Genomic DNA, 21,690 nt, shown 5'->3' with positions numbered 1-21,690 from the left:
TGTTCCCACTTGGGATACATCTAGGAAAGCCTTCCGTCTTCATCTAAAACACATGACCATGAGAGTCTTTGCCGACCGGGCTCCCTACTCACTGAAACCTGTGCTGGAATTACCCTGCCAATTGCAGGTTTTGCAAATGAAGCTTTCCTACAGCTATTCTTCCTCATCTATTTTTGAAATTCGACCTTGCTGTTAAAGCAGTGCTAAAACAGAAACCCCTGCTCGCCAGCCCTGGGGCAGAAGGATTGTTACTAAATTGAAATATTGCCTGATATTGGAGAGAGCCCTGGTTCTCCTGTTTGAGTGATAGGTATTGCTATATGGATTTGCGTCCAGTCAAAGGCTGTCTCAACTCCTTGACAGCCCAGGGCTGGATAATATTATAGCAATGGGCAATTGTTGAACCAGGTGGCAAATAATGTTACATTATGATGGAAAATAATTCCAGGGTCAGAGAGAATTGTCCAAGAGACTGTCACTTGTACAGCATCACTCTGTTAGATAAAGACTGTGCTGGGCTTTGGAATCCTTTCTCTGTTGCTTAACTACTGCCTGACCTCAGGTGGTGCCTCCACCTCCATGTCCATCTTTTCTTTGACTTTAGTCCCTGTGAAAGTCAGGCCAGAGAGCACCTTCTTACCTGCTCACACCTGAACTCAGCTGCCAAGCAAATACACCTGTAAGCAAGGGCATCGTCACCTCACCAGGAAAGCAAAGACTGAAACTCCTGAAGAAGGCAGTCCCGTTCAGCCCATTGAATCCCTAAATGAGGTGGTTTATGAGTTCACTTTCAGTGTTCATCAAAATGCCATAGCAGCCTGCTAAAGTGACCGGAGTTTCCTAAAGCTTGTATTTAGGACCAAGTAAATCAACATGTAAGAGCGGCCCCGTAATTACTATTGCTAATTAGTTAATGTTTGGGATGCGCTTTGAAGATGAAAAGCGAAGGGGTGTTGGGTTATTAAGTCCCAAACAGTGCTGTGATGCCAGCAGCACCTATTGCTATGGGTCAGCAGGGACTTAGTGCTGAAGTGGCTCGCCCAGATGCTGCAGAGTTTTCCTTGGAGCCTGCAACAAAGAGAGAAGGCCTTTGATGTGAGAATTGCGTTTGGATAGTTAAGTCTCTCCATGAATGTGTAGCATGAAGGCAATGAGCCCCATGTAGCCGATTCTGCCCCAGGGTAGGGAGGTGGTCTTGATGAGCTTTTAAAGTCCCTTCTGGCCCTGTTTTCCCTGATCTTGTGGTCCAGAAACAGCTTTGCTGAGATAGAGCTTGTCTTTCCTGCTCAGCAGAGCTTTCTGGGTGATGGCTTTCCTCATGTCTGGGTTCCCTATGTGCTGGTGCTGGAATGACCTGATGTTCCCTCTTCCTGCTGTGGATTTATTCAGAGGCTGTTGGAGCAGATGCAATTTAAGCTAAAGAAGGCAGCACAGATGTGCATGACAAAGACTAGCCTCATGCAGACCTGGAAGTAACAAAGTGCCTTAAAATTGCACCTACATGAAGATGGGGCTGCAAACCTTGCCTTTTCTCTTGAGCATCAACATTAAAGAGATCTGAGGGAAGGAAGGAAGAATGTGAAGCTTTTTTTCCCCTTTTACTTTGTGATGTGCCCCTCCTCTTCTAATGAAATGTCTGGGAATGCTTTGGAGGCCACTTCTGCATAGCTGTTGCCACACCTGTTGGGAAGGGGAAATTCCTCCCAGTTTGCTCTCCTGGAGCTGCCCTGGGGAAAGCTGCTGCTGGAATGTTTTATTGACAAAGCTGGCAGAAAGCTTCCTTTCCATGAAAATTGGATTATTTATTTGTTCACTTCTGAATTTAGTCTCTGTGGGGCCAGACCTGCAGCTGTGATAAATTAGCCCAGCTCCAGATGTGCCCTGTATATTTAGAGATGTCATTTCCCTGTATCTGTATAAGTCTGTAGGTCTTCCTGCTGCAATGGTTTGGGCAGTATTTCAGCTTTGTCCCTCATTCAGCCATTGAGTTCTGGGGACAGGAGAATGTGCTGGGTTTTGATGGGAGGGGACGTTGTGTCCACTGTCTTTTGCAGATGGTTAACAAGAACAAATCTTTGCACAGAAACTCTAAGAATGGCTCCTGGGGGAAGTTTTGTCCTTTATGTGTGGTTTACAGGATGCAGGAGGTATCAAGGGTGGCTTTGACCACCTGAGAGTTGACGTGCAGGTGCATCATGACTCTTCCAGTGCTATTGCTGGTCCTACTATGGAAACAAAATGTTTTCTCCTTCCAAAACATTGTCTTGGGAAGGTTGCACTGAAGATTGCAAGCTAGGAAAAGAGGGGGGAAAAAAGATCTTTATGTAGTTTTGATTTTTAGCATTTATTGTCAACTACAGCTTTGAAGTCACCCACTCTCAGGACAGGACTCTGCCTCATTTTGGAAGGGGGTTGAGAATGGAGGGTGTGCAGGGTAGGAGTCCATGGAGTTTCTCTGAGCATTGCAATAAGATGCATGTGTACTTGCAGGAACTGGAGGCTGTAAGATCTCCAGACTGTGTGTGGTAAAAGAAAATTAGTTATACTCACCTTGCAATTAATAACGATCATTTATCTGGCATCATGGGTGTGCGTACCACCAGCAAAGCAAAGAGCTGAGGTCTCTGCCCCAGGGAGATGGCGTGCTTAGAGCCATAAATTCCTCTGGTTCACCCTCCTTTCCCTGGTTCATGGCAAGTTTGTAGTGTGTTTCAAAGCGTGTGGGATCAGGTACCTGCCCGCGTGTGTGCAATATGACAAAGCTTCAGAAAGACAACATGCGATGTCAAGAAAAGGGGGTGGGAGAGGAGCCAGGGGGGAGGTGGAAACAGACTGCGTGTGTCTGTGTACACACACTGAGTGCTCATGAAAGGAGGAGAAACGCTCCCCAGGCGGGAGTGGCCGGGCTCCCACCCAGCTGTGCTGGCAGCCGGGCAGGACGCGGTGCTGTGTCGTTCTCTGCAGGGACAGGACGGCTCCCAGCGCTCACCTTCTGCTCTTTCCCTGCACAGGGGCAGATCGAGGTCGAAAGTGAGACGGTCTTCAAGTTGGCAGCCCTGGTCCTGCAGGTAAGCTGCTCTTTGCGTGTCGGTGCGTGGTGACTTTCTGGTATCGGTAATGCTGCAGCTTTGGCATGTGGCAGCCCCCTGACCTGTTAGTTCAGCTGTGTGCTGCCTTGCCACATTTATTTTACTGTATTTTCCTTCACTCCATGAGGACAAAGCCATGCAGCGTTTGTTGTTTGTAGTCTCCGGAGCAGTTATTTTTCTCGTAGGCTAGTGGGAGAAATAGGCATCTGAGCAATTTCAACTTGGTGAAGAGAATGGAAAAGGAAAAGCTCATCAAGGGAAGTAATTTATTTGGGCAGATTTACGTCCAATTTATCACTCAATCTTCTAATTTAAATATATGCTGGAGATCTGAGAAGAAAGAGCACAGTAGTGCAGCTAAAGTTTGCTGTGCTATATCTAGTGAAGTTTTCAGAGCATATGTTTTATACCTTTGTTACTTTCGATTATATTATTTTTTCCCCTTCACTGTGCTGTCCTCAGACTTAAAGTTTGGTTATTTACCACTTTCTGTGAAATAAATGTCTACCTTTAAAATGTTCGTTCTCCCTTCTCCCCCTCCACCCCCATTGTCACTGATAAAATGCTCAGCAAAGCTGATCTGCTTGAGCTGCTTCCAAGAGCACAACTCCTCCCCAAAGTCTGACCTGCTCCTAGAGCTGACCTTCAGCTTGGACAACCAGAGAGAGAACTGTATTTCAATTCTTGGGCAGTAAAAGTGACGTTGGATGTGGATCGTGAAATTCATCCCCCTTCTAGAAGCACATTTATTTACAGTGTAGGTGGATAATCTACAGCTGGAAGCATGAAGGGCCAAGCTCTGTTCCTGAGTGCATGCAGGCAGCCTCTGGGCTGTGTGTGAATGTGGCTGAAGTCGGGATGCAGCCAAAAAGCTGTGGGAGTGGGGAAGCGAACAATGCTGGGAAAATCGAGGACTTTTGAAGAGATCATGTTTTAATTCTGTCACTGTTTTTCAATTGTAGGAAGCTAAAGGGGACTATTCCAGGTAATAACATTTTTCCTTTCTAATACTAACGGGCTTGATGGATGTGTTTTGGTTGGTTTGCATTGTATTTTAAACAATCAGAAATGAGGGGTAAAGTCCAACCGAGAGCAGCGCCTGGAGAAAGCAGAATGCACCGCTAGGCTGGATAAAATCTGACTGCAGGGTGAGTCCTTTGGTGAACAGGCTCAGAATCAAAACAACTTTCCAGGCCATCTTTGCTCCCCTCCCTTCGTGTGCATGCCAGACTGGGACGGGGAGCTGCCGCCCTTTGCTCCCAGCCAGCCCATGCCTGGTGCTGCAAACCGTGCCCACCCGCAGCACGTGTGGGGGACATGGAGCTGCCAGCTGCCCGCCTGAGGTCAATGAGCCTCTTTCTTCTGCAGCTGCCCCCAGGCCTCCCTCAGCCTGCACCTGACCCGACACTTGTGCTGAGCTGTGTGCTGCGCTGGGACTGCACACGCAGAGAGTGCTTGCCCTTGGAAATCGCTTTCTGCCTGGTCACCTCTGTGCGCTGGTTTGGATAGTAGTGCTGGGGGTTGTGGGGGGAGCTGAGGTTGCACTCAGAGATGTTGGAGCCCAGGGAAAAGACCTTCAATTAGTAACGGCCTGCTGAGCAAACAGAAATTCAAAAGGTCGGCGTTGGTCACGTTAATGTTTTACCATTTGCTGAGTTTCCATACAGTGGGATGCTATGCTCTTGCTGCAGCAGCTTTCCTGCCGCAACGGACACATTTGGAAAATGCCCAGTGAGGGGCTACCTGCTAAATGCAGGATATGAGTTGTGTCTGATTCCAAAACCCACAGCAGAGGTATCCTCTGCTCTTCTTTCAATGCACAGCATCAGTGCCAGCTCTGTTCTGGCCCTGGTGCCAGTCCCTCTTGTGCGGAAGGACATGCTTTGTAAAGCCCATCACAGACCTCTTTGCTTTTTGTTGGTGTGCTCTCACGCCTGCAAAGAGGAAGAGATGCCCTTGTGACTAAGATCAGCTGGATGGGCTGCCTGTACAGATACTTCTGTTCCTATTCACACTGCAGACCTGCTTTGTGACCCACAGGATATTGCTTATAGCCACAATGTGCTGCCCTTCAGCCCAGAAAGACTGCTCATCTCGCCTGACTTCCTGCAGCTTCCCTCAGCGTAGGGACAGATAACCAGGGAACTCACATCACCACAGCTCACTTGACTAGAAGCAACTTGCTAAGCTGCAGCTCTGGTGGCATAGGCTCTCCTAGCCTGGTACAAGCCCTTAGGAAAAGAGATTTAAGGTTTAAAATTGCCATTGTAGTTAAAACCTCCCTTGTGCAGTTTGAACTTAGTTCTGGCTCCTTATCGTTTGTAGTAAATAGGTTTGTAAGTATTGCTTCACAAGCACTAAGACTGCATACGTGGTTATTTCGCATGCCTCATCGGACAGGTCGGAAGGCGTGGACCGCCTGTGGTTACCTTCCGAAGTATTTAAAGAACATGGGAGGCAAGAGGTGTGCTACAAGATTGATTTCCTTTTCTAAGTGCAGCTCTTCTCTGAACAGTTGCCTTTTGCAGAAGATCATAAGCTGCAGCAATTGCTTTCACAAAAGTTACGCCTCCATGTCAAATGAGCATGGCCAGCTGTCCCACGCACCAGAGTGAAGGAATTTGATTTTACATAGCACAAGTGTCATTTGGACCACCAATTGAGCCACCAAGTGCTGGCTTCATTACTGGTGTGTGTTATGATGATGCTTTGTGACTGATGGCCCAGCAAACCCACCAGCACTGTCCCGCAGCCCTCCTGCTCTCTGCACAGAGGCTGCCTCCCATTGTGGTGCTTTGGGTTGATGTGCTCAGTGTTGCCTATCATTTGGCAATTCCATTTGAATCACTTTCTGGAATGTGGCTCTTGCACCATTTCTGCTTACGTGAGAATGGCGTGATTAATTTTTTTATAAAGGATTAGTGCTGAATTGCCTCAAGTCCTGGAGATTACCTCTCTGTCAGTTAAAGATGGGCCAGTCTGGACAGCACTGGTGATCTCTGCCTGCCTCGTGAGGGGCTTTTGTTGGGGGCACATCTCTCTTGCTGGCTCCAGGTGGGAATATGCAAGCCAGTACCAGGGCACCAGAAACTCCTACAGCTCTGCAGTAACCCCTTCCTCAGATAAGGCCTTGCAGGAAGAGCACGGTAATCTCCCACGAGCTGCCTGCCCTCTTCCCGTGCTGAGTGGGTGAGCGCATTCCTTGGAAATCTGTTCATTTTCAGCAAGCAAACCTGACATGTGGGCACTTGGAGACAGTAACAGCTGCTGACTTTTATGGAAGTCACCCCACAGCCCAGAGGCACTGACAGCGTGAGGATCCCAGGGCTCAGTCCTTGCAGGTGACGTGCAGTGGGTCTTTCTGGGACAGGGGCACATTCTGTCATTGAATGACACAAGACACACCAGTCCCATTTGGAAAAGATGTCAGCTTTGAAGACATTGATTTTAAATGAAAAAAAGCTTTATGGCCTGTTAAATACAGGATGCCATCTGTTGCATGCGCAGTGCACGTCTTCTGGGATCTCTCTGTTTCTCCAAGGCAGCCTAAAATTACTAGCAAAGATGGTCACATCCCACAAGTACGCAGGGCAGCTCGCCATGAACCCAGTTCCTGTTTATTGAACTAGTGATCCTGGCCACGGTCATTAGTTAGCCCATTTTGGTGGCAAAGAGGTGACCAATTTGTTCCTATGTGCAGGGCAGGGTTGGGTTTTCTCCTAGAGGTCTAGGAGCTGCAGCTGTGGTGCCAGCAGCAAGGCTTAGATGCTGCACACTGGTGGCCCCCTGCTTTCCTGCAGGTTGGCTTGGCATGCTTTGCTCGAGAGGAGGGAAGTGGTGCTTGCTCATGTTCACTGCTCGTGACTGATGTAGGACTCTTTGGCTGTCTGCTTCTCTGTTTGAAGTGAATCCCCTTCTGTCTTCTCCAGCTTCTGTATTGAGAACCCAAAGGAAAATGCACATTGTGAATGCTAGCATAGCTTAGAAGTTCTGTTCCTTAAATGCAGTCATCCACTTGCATGGCTACCAACTGGACTGGGCTCTGAGCAACATGATTGAGCTGTCGGGTCCCTGTTCCTTGTTGGGGAGTTGGAAGGTGGCCTTCAACAGTTCTTTCCAACTCAAACAATTCTCTGATTTTTATGAAAAGCCTGCAAAAAAAAAAAAAAAAAAAATCTTGAAATGTTTAACTTTGTGAAAGGATTTTTAAGAGAATGAAATTCACGTTGCAGCTTCTGATGTAGTTGAATTTTGGAGAGGGGAAAAAAAAACAGCTGTTATTTATGTTAGGAATTTTCTGTAGATTGTAAGAGACTTAATCAGAGCAGTTACCAGGTCAGGCTGGTGATTATTTGCCATGTTACCATGTTAATACTCAGTGTATAAAGTCTTGTCTCTTTGTAGCTTGATAATAGAGTTCACAGCCAATGTTATTGACGATCCTAAAAATGCTGCACCTCTATTCCAGTATTGGGGTGGGAGGGAGAGGAGGACAACTCTGTTAACATCAGATTGAAATGAATTGAGAAAGTAGCTTTTAAACAAAATTTTTCTGATAATCCTGAACCGTGTTTTCTACGGTAACACTCCGAGGCCTGAAACCCAGCCCTGCTCCCTGGAGGTTAACAAAGTTGCTGGAGGAGGGCTCCCATTTTCTTTAAATAGCTGACACATTCAGTTTTGATTCTGGCCTGTGGGCTGCAAAGATAACTCCTGCCTGGTGTAACATAACACAGACTAAATAATGAATTCCTGATAGCTGACATGTGTGAGACATTGGGGTTTATCGGTACGTGGGTGATAAATGCAGCCTGAAACAGGAAGAGGTTTGTGTGCAAGATAGGCTCCCACGCTGCAGCTACAGGGGAACTGGCTCAGGAGGTCCCACAGTGACAAACTTCATTAAAGAACAGGATAAGTGCTTAGTCTAGTGGCACAAAACTGGTATCAACAATCCTAATTAAGAGTGAGCGCTCCCTCTTATATTTTGGGTAGTGTTTGCTTGGGAGGATGGTTATTCTGCCAGACAAACAGGAGAGTGTTGGTACAAAAGAGTATGGAAAGGATGGTGCAGGCAGAGCTAGGAAGGAGCTGCCTGGGTGAAACTACCAGCTCTGTGACAGTGTGGCACCTGCTAGCTGCAGTGCTGGCCTGCAGAGCTGCCCAGCTCCAGGAGAGGACACACTGAGGGCTGCTGGTTCCAGCTCACCCAGCCCATTTTCAGAAACCTCACCATGTTCAAATGGCCAAAGCTCCAGATGTGGCCTGAGTTTGGGTCAAAGCAAAGTCCCTACTTGCCTGTTTGTATCTTGGAGAGGTCTGAGAGGGCTCATAGTGGATCCACATGGTGCTTAGCTAAGGGGGGGCTCTGGTGTTGGTGTCAGCTCTCTGCCACTGTGCTGAACACAGTCCATATGACTCTGTCAGCCCCAGAGCGTGTTCTTCCCAGTAGGGTATGGGCTGTACTGGTGGGTGCGTACACAACCAGCAGGATTCACGCTCAAGGTGATCTGGTGCCTGTCATAGACACCCATTCAGTTTAGTTTGGGATTTTCTTTTTACTGCAATTGCATATTTTAAATGCCTGTGCGATGGTATTTACAGAGGCTTTCTCCAGCACAGCCCACTGTTCCCAGTCAGTTGTGTCCGTGCAGCTGGGAAATCAGTGCTGAGCGTTCTGCTCTCGTGCGTGCACTCACTTTGCTCCATGGTTTCTTGTTTGCTGAGTGAGTCACTGTGTATTTTGCCTGTTGGCTGTGACTCCACTCTCTGTGCACTTCTCCTTTAAATATCTCACTGGGTGCTTGCTTGTGAACCATTAACTCTATTTTGGTTATTTCAGCAACAGGTTTTTTCTACTGGTACTACTTGTAGATTCATAAAGCTCAGGGCAGACCAAAGCTTATGCCATCTCTGCAGTGATATCACTTTAGTTTTATTATTAATTTAATAGGACACTTGGGAAAAAAAAAAGAGGAAATTAAGGGCTTCTGAGGAATTAGTAGAGTGTGCTTATGGAGCAGATGAGTTGGCATGAATTAGGTGTAGAAATGCTGAGTAAAGAACTAGATATAGGAAAAAAGAGGATACTTTAAGTCATGCAACATTCTGGTCTCTTGGGGTTTGCTGCTTGCACATGGCTGTGTAATAGTTACACAGATAGTAAATAATGTATCTTCATCTTTGATGTACATGGTATCAATACAATTTCTGGAGGGGAAGCAAAGAGATTGTTGTGTTTTCATTCATACTTGAGTCTCCCTCAACAGCCCTTTCTTTCTTCCCCCTTTTCATGGAAGGCAGTTCTAGCTCTAGTCCATGCTCTGCACTGACTCTGGACAAAAAGAGAGACAGAAAATCCTCATTCATTTTTTCCTCCCTTGTGATGGCTGGGATCTGCCCAGTGGTGCATGTTCCGTGCCTAGAGGAAATGAGACGACGGCTTTTCAGCTTCAGCCTCTTGCTTTTGCAGACTTGTCAGGCCTTCATTGTTACATGGATACTTTATTTTGCTTGTGGTTGCCTGTATCTCTGTATCAGCAGGCAGAGCTGTGATAACAGGCTGTAAAAGCTTTGCTGCTGCACTCAGACATGCTAAAAAGCCACAACTAATATGGATAATCTGACTGTTGTGTGAACAGGAAGAGAGAGCGTGAGCATTAGAAATAACAGCCAGTTGTTGTGAGGCAGAGCTGGGGATCCTTCAGGCACTGTAGCAGCAGTGAATAGTCATATTTTGCTTTGCAGTGAATCCCAGCTAAAGCAGAGCCATCCTGCTTTGTCTGACCTGACAGAGAAAACCTACAGACACACTGCCAGTGTGGCTGAGCAGCTTTGTATGTGTGGATATGGGACAGACCAGTGGCCGTCAGCACCAGAGGGTTCGAACACCAAAAGGCTTTATCTTCAAAACCAGGGAAATGGTCCCTGCGAAAGGGGAATCTAAATGGTGCCTCACTGGCCAATGGAAATCTAGAAGCATCTCATTTACTTGCCTGGTCTCTTATGTCCTCGGGGAGAGATGTACATTTGTATAGCTGCTGCAAAAGATTGTTTTTCTATAATGTTCCTGCTCCATCTTTCAGAGGCCAGTGAGTAGGTCACCAAACCCCAGTGATGAACAAGTTCTGCTTTTTCAGAGGGTCAGGCAGGGCTCAGGAAGCTGAGAAATCAGCCTGAAGGCTGGAGCTGGAGGTCAGACACTAAAGGCGAAGCTGCTGTTGCAACACAACATGGAAATCCCTGAGCCAGCAGCGTGGCTGCAGTATAGATGCGCAGCAAGCCTCAAGCATTTGCCTGGCATTGAAAAAGCCATCTGCACTCTTTATCGTGCTCCTTTTCATGTCTGAGGCTTGGAAGGCTCTTATAAATGCTCCTTCAAATACCTTTTTTGAGCAGGCAGTTCTTATCTGGTATTCAAGTGGCAAACTGCAGCCCTGCATGGCAGAGCTCCCCGCTGGCCAGGGGAAGCTGTGCTCTGGCTGCCCCTGCAGATGGGATCCCTGTGTGCACAGGCGTTCCGGGTCCCGGTTGTCCTTCAATGGAAAAATAACTTTCTTGAGTGTGCCAGCAGACCATAAACTGAAAGGCTGGGAAATGATGGGAAACGTCTGGCATTTGTCACAAAGGAGGATTTGTCAGGGAGTGCTTTTCAAACTCCTGCTGCCAAGATCCTGCTGCTCTGACATACTCAAAAGCTGCTAAATCAATCTTCTCTCCCCTTACCTTCTCTGCTCTGTCTTCCCCCTTTTTTTCTCTTGCACTTTTAACCCTGCTCATTAATTTTTTCCCCCCTCTTGCTTTGCTGCTTCCTTCTCACACCTGTTCCTTGTAGTACCTTGGGAGGCAGACCCACCTCCACTGGAGCATGCAAGGCATCCCACTCTTCCTTTCTGTTTGCTTTAAAACATAACAAAAACCTACAAAAAAAAAATGCACCTGCTGCCAAAGTAGTCCCACTGCCATGTGATGGTGGCAGCCCATGTTGCTGCCTCTCATCTCAGGTCAGGGGAACAACTCGGAGACCTTGGTGATGCCACCTTAAGCCTGGCTGCTGTACCACCAGGCAATAGGATGGGCTGTTCGTGTACACCTAGAGCATTTATTGAGTTATATCACTAGCTCTGAGCATCTTAAACAGAGTAAGACCTTTATCTCACATGTGATTCTGAAAAGTAGCTGCTGATTTTTGATGTGCTTTTCAGATTAATTCATGAAGCTGGTCAATGTTTTCTATGAACAGATCACTCTAAATTCCACCAGCAGTGTAGCCAAAATCCACTACTAGAGCAGGCTAAATGTGAAATAAAGGCCCGGGAATAACTTGCTGATGATCACACAGAAGAATAAGAACAAGTGTTTACGTGAGGATAAGAGGCTTCAAGAACAGAGGAAAATAACCATACAGTGAACTTTCCCCAGTGATAAATCCCTACCTTGAAAAGTGTTGTCAACACAGTTCAGCAGAGACACACACCTGCTATCACTTTAGTCAGTGAAAAAGTTGTCTGAAGTCCTGTCCTTATCAAGGTATTAATATTTACAAAGTAGATGTGGGTTGATAAACTTTATGCTATAGTCCAACAGTATTGCTTTTGCTGCTGCAGGTGTGGCTATTGCTCTTCACATTTTATGTTAATCTCATTAACCACATCTTGTTACATCTACGTCTGTTACCTTGAATTACTGCATTAGAAACAGGCATAAGCTGTTTGTGACAGTGGGGACAGGGGAAAGTGTGTGCAGCCATTAACAAATGGTCCTAATTAGTATAGATCTGTAAATCTTTGCTTGGCAGAGAGTGTTGTATCATGCAATTACAAGCTGTGAAGATGCACTTTCAGGGAGCGTAAATGTCTTTGAATTTTCAGTTATGTGCTTTCGGCAGAGCATGCCCTGATAGCATGATGTGCTTCCTGAGGTTTCTGGTGAGCTTTTAGAAGGATACCTACAATGTCATGGGAAGACTATTAGCCTTAGGCTATAGGAAGCACATAGCATTGGTACTGGTTTGCTGCTAGAGATTGGTTGGACATGGGAACTTCTATTCATAGTATGGCACGTGGTTAAATATTGCGACTAGTTATTTTGGAGGCAAGCTGCCCTTCAGTCTCTGTAGAGCTGACAGATGAGCGGATGATGAGTGGAAAATTAAACAGAGGATACCAAGAATGAGAGTCAAGGATCAGTGTGAGGAGGTTCTGATGTAGGTGTTCATGATCAGTCTAAGTTCTGCTCAATACCTGCTGGGGAGAAAGCTCCCCTGTAGAGCATGGAAAGGAAAGGGTCTCTTGGCTTGTTTTCATTAATTCTTCTCCATAGTGGAAAAAATACTTCAGATAAGTGTTCTCCTGGATTCCCCTCCTGGGAAATAAACAAACCCTTTGCCAAAAATGTTCAGTCCTGTTGACTTTGGGCTGTTTGTGCATTGGACTCATGCCACGACCCACCAGTCAAGAAGCCCCATCGTGGCAGAGGTCAGATGGAATGCAAATAGGTTTCGTGGACCCAACAGCCAGGCCTGCTGTGCTGAGGAGAACCACCACCTTTCCCCATGACACGGCAGGAACACCACATGTCTGGTTGGACAGTGGGTTGAGTAGGACATCTGGGGCCTGGAGCTTCTGCTCTGCAATGTCTGGGTCATCTGGTGGTTGTGTTGAAACTAAACAGGAACAGGTAATAATTCAACCTGTTGCTCCTATCTGCAGTTGTCACCTCTAAGGAATGGCTGGGTCCAGGAGGGCTTGGGAAAGTGTTCCTAAGGGTCAAGGGGAGACGTGCTTGGTCTCCTCTCTGCAGATGGAGTGATAATGAACTCTCTTGAAGGAAGGAAGATGTCTGTTTGAGGCTTTTATTATCTGTGAAGCCGTGAATCATCCCAGATACTAATCCTTGGGTGTGCAGTCAGCAGATCTGTGCTGCGGAGGGCCAGCCTTCTTCGGAGGCATTCAGCACACAAGGACCTGTGCCCTAATTTCCAGATCTGTCACATTTTTTCTAGGATTGTTTCATGTTTAATCTTACAGTTATGCTTCTCATAGACTTTCAGGCCTCATAAAACCATTTTGATAGGGAGCAGACTGCAGATCTACAAGATCAACCAGACAGGAGACTGTGTCCCTTTAGCAAGAAAATTCCAAGGACCAACTTTGCCTCCTAAAAGAAGTGTATTCTCTGCTGTTACAAGAAACTGGATTTCATTCATAGATTGGCAGAACAGAGGAGTTCCAGCCCTTCTAAAACTTATCACAGCTCCCTGGACGCTGCCTGCTAATGAGCTGCCCCAGGGCCCATGGTTCTGGCTTGATGCTGAAAGGATGGACCTCACCTTGCATCACATAAGTGGTGGCAGCCCCTTAGTCACTGTGTATCCCAACATATGGGGCATGATGTGGCATTTCTGTGCCCAGCTGCCAGATGTGGTGACATTTCTGCGACAAGTGTGCTGCTGACCCCCAGCATCGTTTCCATCAGTACTTCCAGTACTTCAGCCCTTGTTTTGGCTGGTAATGAGATTTCTGAACTGAGGACTTATAAGCAGAGATTTAATAGCAGGTCTTTGAGTATTGGGGGTTGAGAATGTGTATTTAGAGGAATAGTCCTTTTGTTTGGTAAAAATGAGCTGTTTTGTTATCGCTTCCTTGTGAAACCCTATCATCCTTCACTATTTCCCTGCCAGCCCTGACTGTTAATGCAGCCATTGCAATTATGAGGCAGGCTTTAAAAAAGCAGGAAAACTTTATTTTAATAATAAATTACTCTGAGTCAATGACTGAAGTTGGAAGGGGGCTCAGGAGGTCATGTAGCCCAGCCTCCTGCTCTGAGTAGGGTCAGCTATGAGATCAGAATAGATTGCTCAGGACTTTGTGGGGCTTTTTTTCCTCATTTTGGGGTAGGTTTTTGTCTTGGCTCTGGTTTCTGAGGCCTCAGGAGGGTTTATGTGTCCCTACAAAACTCTGTTAATCTGCAAGCTGGGACATCATGTAGCATCTTGATCCCATCAGCAGGCTTTTAAGGCGCATACAAAACCCCTCTGCTTGTGTGAGCACTGGCTGTATAAGTGCTGAGAGAAGAGATCCTGATTTTCTGCCCAGATGTCCCCGTTCATGGCAGTTGGGTGCTGGCCAGCTTGCAAAGAAAAGTGCATATTCCTGGCTTTGCTGGCTGCAAAGCTCAGTAACAACAGCTCCTGCGTGCTAATTGACCCCTTCTTGGCAACTTCATCAAAGACACTGCAGAATAATGAGGCCATTGATTGAACTGTTTCTTCGTCCCCAGGGGTGGTCCCTCTTAGGTTAGAGGCACATTGTCAGGGCTGGGGGAGAAGTTTGGAGGGCGACTAGCCAAAAAGCTTTCACTTACTGCGCCTTCCATGTGACATCTGCCATGAGACTGGAGGTGAGAGTGGTTTGCTGCACCTCCATTGCCTCCTGCATCCCACAGAGCAGCTCCCGTGCTGCAGCTGCCCTATAGGTGCTTGCAAGGAGGGGAGAGTGGGTGACACAGCTCAGAGAAAATCTGTAATGCTGAAATCTGATGGAAACCACTCATGAGTGGGGAACCACCTTCAAGGAAAACCTGGCTGCTGAAGTTGAGGCAGATGCTGATGAACTTGACTGCTGCATTCTTTTCTCACAGCAGTCGTGTCCGTGCTTGCTCATGCTGCTGCAAAGACATGAAGAAATCCTGCACAAATGAGGCGTGCAACTTTCAGCTGATTAATTAGCAGAGCATGAAAGGAGAAAATATTAACCATTTTGCTAGTGCCTACTAATAGGTTTTAAAATATTTTGCTGGTTCTTGTTGTTGTTGTTGCTTTTGCGACAAATGGCACTCACATACTTCAGCAGCCTTTCTTTTGTTCCAGGCTGGGCCAAAAGTCCAAAGTATTTGAACTTTCTGCACAATATGAAGCCCAGGAAAACTCCTTTCAGTAGAAATATTCCATAGCATATGAATTGAAATCCTTTGTTGTGAATCAGATCAGCGTTAAACTCCGAGATCTGACAAATACCATACTGAAATTTGTTGTCTCTTGGGGAGGATTTTAGCTAAAGATAGAGCAAAAATAGCACTGCAAGCATTGCCTTTGGGTGAAAGCTTTCCTCTTGCAGCTGTTGAGTGTTCATTCCCTACTCAGCAAACAGAGCAAGTGTGTGCAAAATAAATATTGATACCACCCTCCCGCTGCAGTGGCCTGGCTGACTCCATAATCACGTGTCTGTATAATGAGTTACAACAGGAGCTTGCATGACACCACATACATCACTGTCATGTGAGAGGGCAGATAGAGTTACGTTGCTATGACGGCTTGATATGGGGCAATACGCTGTTCTTGGGGTGCACACACAGCCCTTTCCTGTTGCTGAAACTGATGATTTGCATCTATGATTCACCAGCAGTGACTCTGTGCCTTTTTTTGCCTTTAGTGATGAAAACACTCGGAAAGACTTGAAGACGCTGCCTGTCTTTCCCACCAAGACACTGCAGGAACATCCATCGCTTGCTTACTGGTGAGCAGTTTAAGTCAATTTAAATGTAAATCTTTGCTGTGGATGGCAGTGACAGGACTGCTCTTAGACAGTCTTGCAAACTGTTTTTACAATTCTCAGCCTGTGTTATAAAAGACTTCGAGTTAATCACTTGTGTTCAAGCGTTTCCAGTTTTAGAAGGTTATGAATTACACAAGAGCCGATGCAAATCCCTCACTGAAAGTTCAATCACGTTAATGAATCGGAGTAAGCGGGGGTGCCACACGTTAGAAAGAGCTAATCTGAACCCCAGCCATGTCTGTGTTTGGAAAGAACACCTTTTCAACCAACACCAGCAAAGCCTCTGTGATGTGCCGACGTTGGCTGGTGCCAGGTGCCCACCCAGCCACTCTCATGCTCCTCAACAGGCCAAGGGGAGAAGACGAAGTAGAATAGCTGGAAACAGAAAGGCAAGATCAGTTCTGTGGCATGAATGTGCCATGAAGCAAACAACACTGGGGATGAATCAACAGTATTGTTTCTTTATAATTCATGCCCTTTATTTGAGTTTGACTCACTCATTTATTTCATTTTTCAGGTTTAATGTATACTTCATGTATTTTCAAGTATGCTCGTCCTCTGTTATGATTTATTTTTCAGAATGAGTGCTCTTGGGTTTTTCTTTGCATTCAGGTGTCTGACACTTACTTAAATGCATATTTTATGTTCTGCTTAAAACAAGGTGTTTAAGTATATAGCAGAGAAAAAAAAGGGAAAATGCCATTGCTGATAAATCTATAGTTCTTCATCTATGGAATGCTAGGTGAAAAAGTGCACGAGTGGAAAAACTTCTGCCTTACGTATGGAATACTAACAGGCCTTTGAAGCTTTGGCTCTTTAGAACATGAAAATGAATTTGTACAATTAGTACCATTCTTCTGCAGCAGCATCTGCAGCAGATCTGAAACGATCTGTTAATTAGCCCAGAACTCAGCATGCGATGGTGGGGATTAAGATGCAGCTTAATGAAGGGTTGGAAAGAAATGGCTAAGAAACAGAATGGAAGCTAGAGTGAGAAATGCACAGAGGGGCACTTTGCTGCACGCTGTGCGGGCACCTAAATGTCAGCACGTGCTGTCATATGTGGAAAAGTCGCTGAACCTCTAAGTTGTTTTTTGTGCCTGTTTTGCAGTGAGGACAGAGTGATTGAACATTATACACAAATAAAAGGTCTGACCAGAGGACAAGCCATTGTTCAGTGAGTATGACACTTATTGACTTGTGAATGACTTACTGCAAACTTCATTTTTTGTATCTATCAGTTATTTTTTTTATGGAATTATATTTTCCAGGTGAGGAAACCCATGGCAAGTTTCCTCTTTCAAATATCTCAAATGTAGAAGAAACAATGTGGATTCCATTCAGTAGTGCCTTCTCCATACCCTGCTTGCTACCACTTAATTTTCACACCAAGCTCTAAGGGAAAATCATATTTTATGTTCTGTAAGGAAGGCAAACACATCTTTGTTCAAATACTCAGAATTTAGTTCTCAAAAATGAGGACTTGCAGGGTGACCAAGAAGGTTGAGATGACTTCCATAGCCACCTGCTGTAGACAGCTTGCAGGCTTCGTCACATAGCTTAGTGCCTGCAGCTCTGTCTCAGTAGTTTGGGGGCTTCTTTCAACAGAGAAAAAAATTATCTGTTCAGTGTTCATCTGAATTGCACTGTGAAACAATTGTACAACTGCATATACAATTTCATTTGGAGGCTATCCATTTTTACCAAAGCACCATCGTGAAATAATTAGAGGCAGACATTTCCCATAGGCTTACACGTTCAGTGCAGAACTGGAAGCTTTGCTTTATGTTCCTTGAATTTCTGGTAAGAGATTGAATGCTTTGTTGTATGAGAAATCTCCCATTCATTTTATCTGAGCCAAAACACCACATCTTTCCTGAGCCTGGGTGATAGTTTTTTTTTTTCTTGAAGACATAGGCATTAAATTATTACAGCTTTCAAAATATGCAAATGATTAATGACATGTCCTGAATGTATGTGTGAAAAAATATGTTAACAGATATCATTTCCTCTAGAAAAAATAATCTGATAAGCTATAAATCTGTCTACAGGTACATGAGAGTGGTAGAAGCTTTGCCAACATATGGTGTCCATTACTATGGAGTAAAGGTGAGTAAATGTCCATCGATGATGTGATTGCTTAGCTTATTACACGTGATTACATTCCTAAAGGAGCAATTTGATGATTCAGTACCCTCCTATCAGGAACTAAACCCCACATTTTTTCAACCTCTTTACTTTTTGCCTCTTCAGTTTTATTTTTAGAGTGTTTTCAGAGAGCAGCAAAACACTGTGCTAAAGAAGACAGAGAGGAACCTCCATTCAAAACCTACTGTAGCTCTATCAGGAGCTAAATTTGTATCAGCTTAACTAAAGTGGATATCACTTCTAGATTTGAAGCAATTAATGTTTGCTGCAGTGACATTTCTAATTAAAAAAAAGTAGAACAAGACAGCTTCTAAGTGACAGGTGATCAGTGGGTGCATATGTAGAGTGGAGTAACGCTGTATAGTAGAGTAGTATTTTTGGAGAGTGATGAAAATGCAACATTTATTCCCATTTGTTGAGCAGAGTCTGGACAAAAATGTTTTCTTGCAGAAGAGCTCAGCAGGGGTGACGTCTCCATACTTTCAGTCATGGCCACGACAGTGGTACCTGAGAAGCTGATGGTTTGCACTGTTCTCCTTCTGCAGCTGTGTCATGCCTGAGTTTCATGGATGCAGTCATTGGCCACAGTTTTTTTCTGTCCCATATCCTTTCCTCCTCACAGCCACTTCTTGCAAGGAGTGACACCCATTTGTTTCAGCAGTGCTGTTGCTTTTTTGTCCACTTTGCACAACCACCGCATAGTTTCTTGCCTCTGCCTGAGAAGGCAATGGAAAAAAGTTTCAACATTCACTTTAGCAATCCACTTCACATCAGTTTGTTTGCAAAAATTGTCCTTGTTCCTTACCTACCTGTACTTGTCACATGAATGAAACAGGCTGTAATCTTGGAATTGCTTAATTCTTAAGTAGCTCTTGGTTCATGCAGGCTTCTTTTTTCAGGATAAACAAGGAATCCCTTGGTGGCTTGGAATAAGTTATAAAGGGATAGGCCAGTACGACTTACAAGACAAAGTTAAGCCCAGAAAAGTAAGGTTTTTTTTTGCATCTGATTTTTTTATTTGGGGAGGGGGTGGGGGGTGTTGCATGCTGGGATATACTTGTTTAAGCTAATGTTTATTAAACTAGTGAGCAAAATACAAAGAACTGGAGGCAGAAGAATTCTATTAGCACCACAGCAGTAAAATTCTGCCCTCTCGCAAAGTACTGGAAGTCAATGTGCCACGGTGAGCAACTGCCTTTGGGTGCTTTGTCTTGAGTTTGGTGGTCTTGGAGCAGTCTCCATGGGAACCTTGGCAGCCTCCAAGGATATCTGTAGCAGCATCAAGCAACTGGGCTTCTGCACATCCCAAAGTAAAGGCCTTCTACACAGGCAGCGTTTCCTTTGGCTGTCGGAGGTGTGCTTTGTGTGTGAAATGATGAACAGATGTCTGTGAAATACAAGATGAACTGGATGGAGCTGCTGGCCTGCGTGGGTAACCGTATGCTTCCATGACACGATGAATTATAAGGGGGAATTGAGAGTAAATGCCAAATCATGGAGGTCGTTCTCCTTTTCCACTTCCCTTCTCCCCAGCGTGTCTTCTATGGGAGAGCTCTGCCAACAGTTTCAGTTGTTGCTTAAATGGGGCAGAGGGTCCCATATTCCACTGCTGGCTCCCCTCAGCCACCCATCAGTCAGCCCTGACAGGCTCTGTTGGCGGCCCTGGAAATCCATCCTGCAGCCCAAGCACACGCTGTGTTGGGAACTCGCCCAGTCCTGTACATGCATAAGTCTCACTGACACGGAGCTGAGCCCCGCAACTCTTTGAGGAGTTGGTTAACACCGTTGGTAATGGGTAGGAGCCAGGGGTGCATGTGAGGGAACCCGTGCTGTTGGGTTGGATGCAAATGGTTTCTTTCTGGTCATGTCTTTGTTGGAATGCTGAAGCAGTGAGGAGGTGCAGACATGGGGTTTTGCTATTCTCTTTTCCCTGGAATTGTCTGGGCAGGAGTTCACATGAAGCATGTGCTTCCTGCCAGGGAATTTTACATTTGCAAAATGATATTGTTTAGTGCGTTTGTGCCAAAAAACACTGCTTAACAAAACTTCCTTGTGAAGAGCAATTCCCTTTCAAGTTCCCAACTTGATCTTCTTTTTTCAAGACAGGCTATGACTTGGTCTCTTTTGCGCTATATTTATACATCTGTGTGTCCAAGACTGAACTCTCAAGTCTGTGCTTTGTTCAGTAGAACACTTGCAATTAACCCCAGGTATCTCTTAGCACACGCATTAAAAGATGACTCTGACACAAGAGGAGCCCTAGAAAGTCAAGTCAAAGTTAATATAACACCGATCATCAGAGGAAAGCAACAAGCAGCTCCTCTTGCTCTTTCAGTGCTTTCCTGTATTTAGACATCTATGAGATTTTCCTATCAGTCCAAATACAGACCATTCTCCAGCCAAGATGTCCAGCTGTGACCATCAGCTCTCTCCAAGAAAATACGGCCTTGCCTGGCTAGAAGCATTGCTTTGCCAAGCATTTCTTATGCTTGAGGATTTCGGTTTACAACATCAACCAGACAGATGAAGGAAATTTTTTTAGGTCAGCGGGGCCCAGATACCAAGTCACACCCTGCTACAGTTTCTTAGGAGGTGTTGCCTTTGAAGACAGCAGGAGTTACATTTAGGGGAAAAACTTTAAAAATAAATAAGCCAAAAATATCCCCAACCAAACAGCACTCAGAAGTCACCATTTCTACGGAGGTGTTGCAATGGAAATTGTAACAGTTCTGTTCTGTACTGTAATTATCATTATAATTATACAAGGGAAAATGGAGATCAAAAGGGAAGGTGGAGAAGAGAGGCTTAAATGCAGAGGGAAGGTTTAATACCGGTAAGCTCATGGAAAACGCGTGGATGGATACGGCTGTAGTATCGCAATGGACTCGTGGATTTGTGTCTGGTGCTGGCAGGAGAGGACAAAAATGGCAGAACCTCTGTTTGTGCTGAGTCCTGCCTATGTTTAACACTGGAAGAGGTTGCCCAAGGAGGTTGTGGATGCCCCATCCCTGGAGGCATTCAAGGCCAGACTCTGGTCAGCCTGGTCTGGTGGTTGGTGACCCTGCACATAGCGGGGGGGTTGAAACTAGATGATCTTTGAGGTCCTTTTCAACCCAGGCCATTCTATGATTAGAGTCTGACTAACCATGCAGCTTATTTTCATACAAAGGATATTTGAAATACACAGTGCACTTCTAATGTGAACTATGGAAATAATTGGAATTAAATCACTGTTCAGGGAGTGAGAGCACACTGGGTGTAGAGAGGTGCCCATCCAGTCCGGACTTGGTTTTGGAGTTAAGATGCTGAAACACTGCTGTTTGTTCCAATGCAACCTCACTGTCTGTGCTATGGCAGGCAGAAGTTTCTCTTTAACCAGCGTTGTTGTTTGTTGATATTCACAAATATATCAAAATATATTTTCAGAGAGAGAACAGTCTGTATAGCTTGTCAAAACCTCCAGGGAGCAGGCATTACCATTCTTTCCAAAGCAGCAAGAGGGGAGTAGGCATGTAAATTATGTCTGCCTGTCTGGGCAGAAGTGCTCGTTCTGCTGGATTTAGCAGAATTTTCTTGCTCTCCTCTCTGAGAAGGAGCCAAACTCACAACTGCCATGTGCTGGTGTTATCCTGCTGTTTATACTGTGGATCAGAAGTGCCGTTGTGTTTATCCCCAGCCATCTGGGAGAGAGCATCCTGATTGTGCTCCACTTCTCCAGCTAGTGATGTTTAAATATACATAGGCCTGATTAATTCAGTAACAGGGGGAGGTTGAGTCCAATCCTAATGGACCCAAATTTGGCTGGCCTTCCCCATTTTTAAAGATGCAAGAGATCTCTGGATGTGCAAACCCTTCTGAGATCTGTTGAAATGGGAAAGCTGCTGAGATTTAGATAGGAG

General features: G+C 45.5%; 1 protein-coding gene across 11 annotated transcripts in view; it reads left to right on the top strand.

The window, feature by feature from the left end:
* FRMD4B (FERM domain containing 4B) overlaps positions 1 to 21,690 on the top strand; it is a 100,479-nt gene that overhangs the window by 59,314 nt on the left and 19,475 nt on the right. For 8 of the 11 annotated variants that reach the window (XM_040646786.2, XM_423748.8, XM_004944685.5 and 5 more), the window contains exons 6-11: positions 3,012 to 3,068; positions 4,052 to 4,074; positions 15,521 to 15,604; positions 16,755 to 16,820; positions 17,695 to 17,752; positions 18,691 to 18,777. In XM_040646786.2, coding sequence (XP_040502720.1) covers positions 3,012 to 3,068; positions 4,052 to 4,074; positions 15,521 to 15,604; positions 16,755 to 16,820; positions 17,695 to 17,752; positions 18,691 to 18,777 — 375 coding nt within the window. Of the gene's footprint in view, positions 1 to 2,848; positions 3,069 to 4,051; positions 4,075 to 15,520; positions 15,605 to 16,754; positions 16,821 to 17,694; positions 17,753 to 18,690; positions 18,778 to 21,690 lie in introns of those variants that run through there. The other 3 variants (XM_040646788.2, XM_015293245.4, XM_040646787.1) reach the window with 2 other exon arrangements.

This window comes from Gallus gallus, chromosome 12 (genome assembly GCF_016699485.2).
Source record: "Gallus gallus isolate bGalGal1 chromosome 12, bGalGal1.mat.broiler.GRCg7b, whole genome shotgun sequence".
NCBI classification, from domain to species: Eukaryota; Metazoa; Chordata; class Aves; order Galliformes; family Phasianidae; genus Gallus; species Gallus gallus.
The sequence above is the reverse complement of the archived record's forward strand: the minus strand, read 5'-3'. Positions and strand labels throughout refer to the sequence as shown.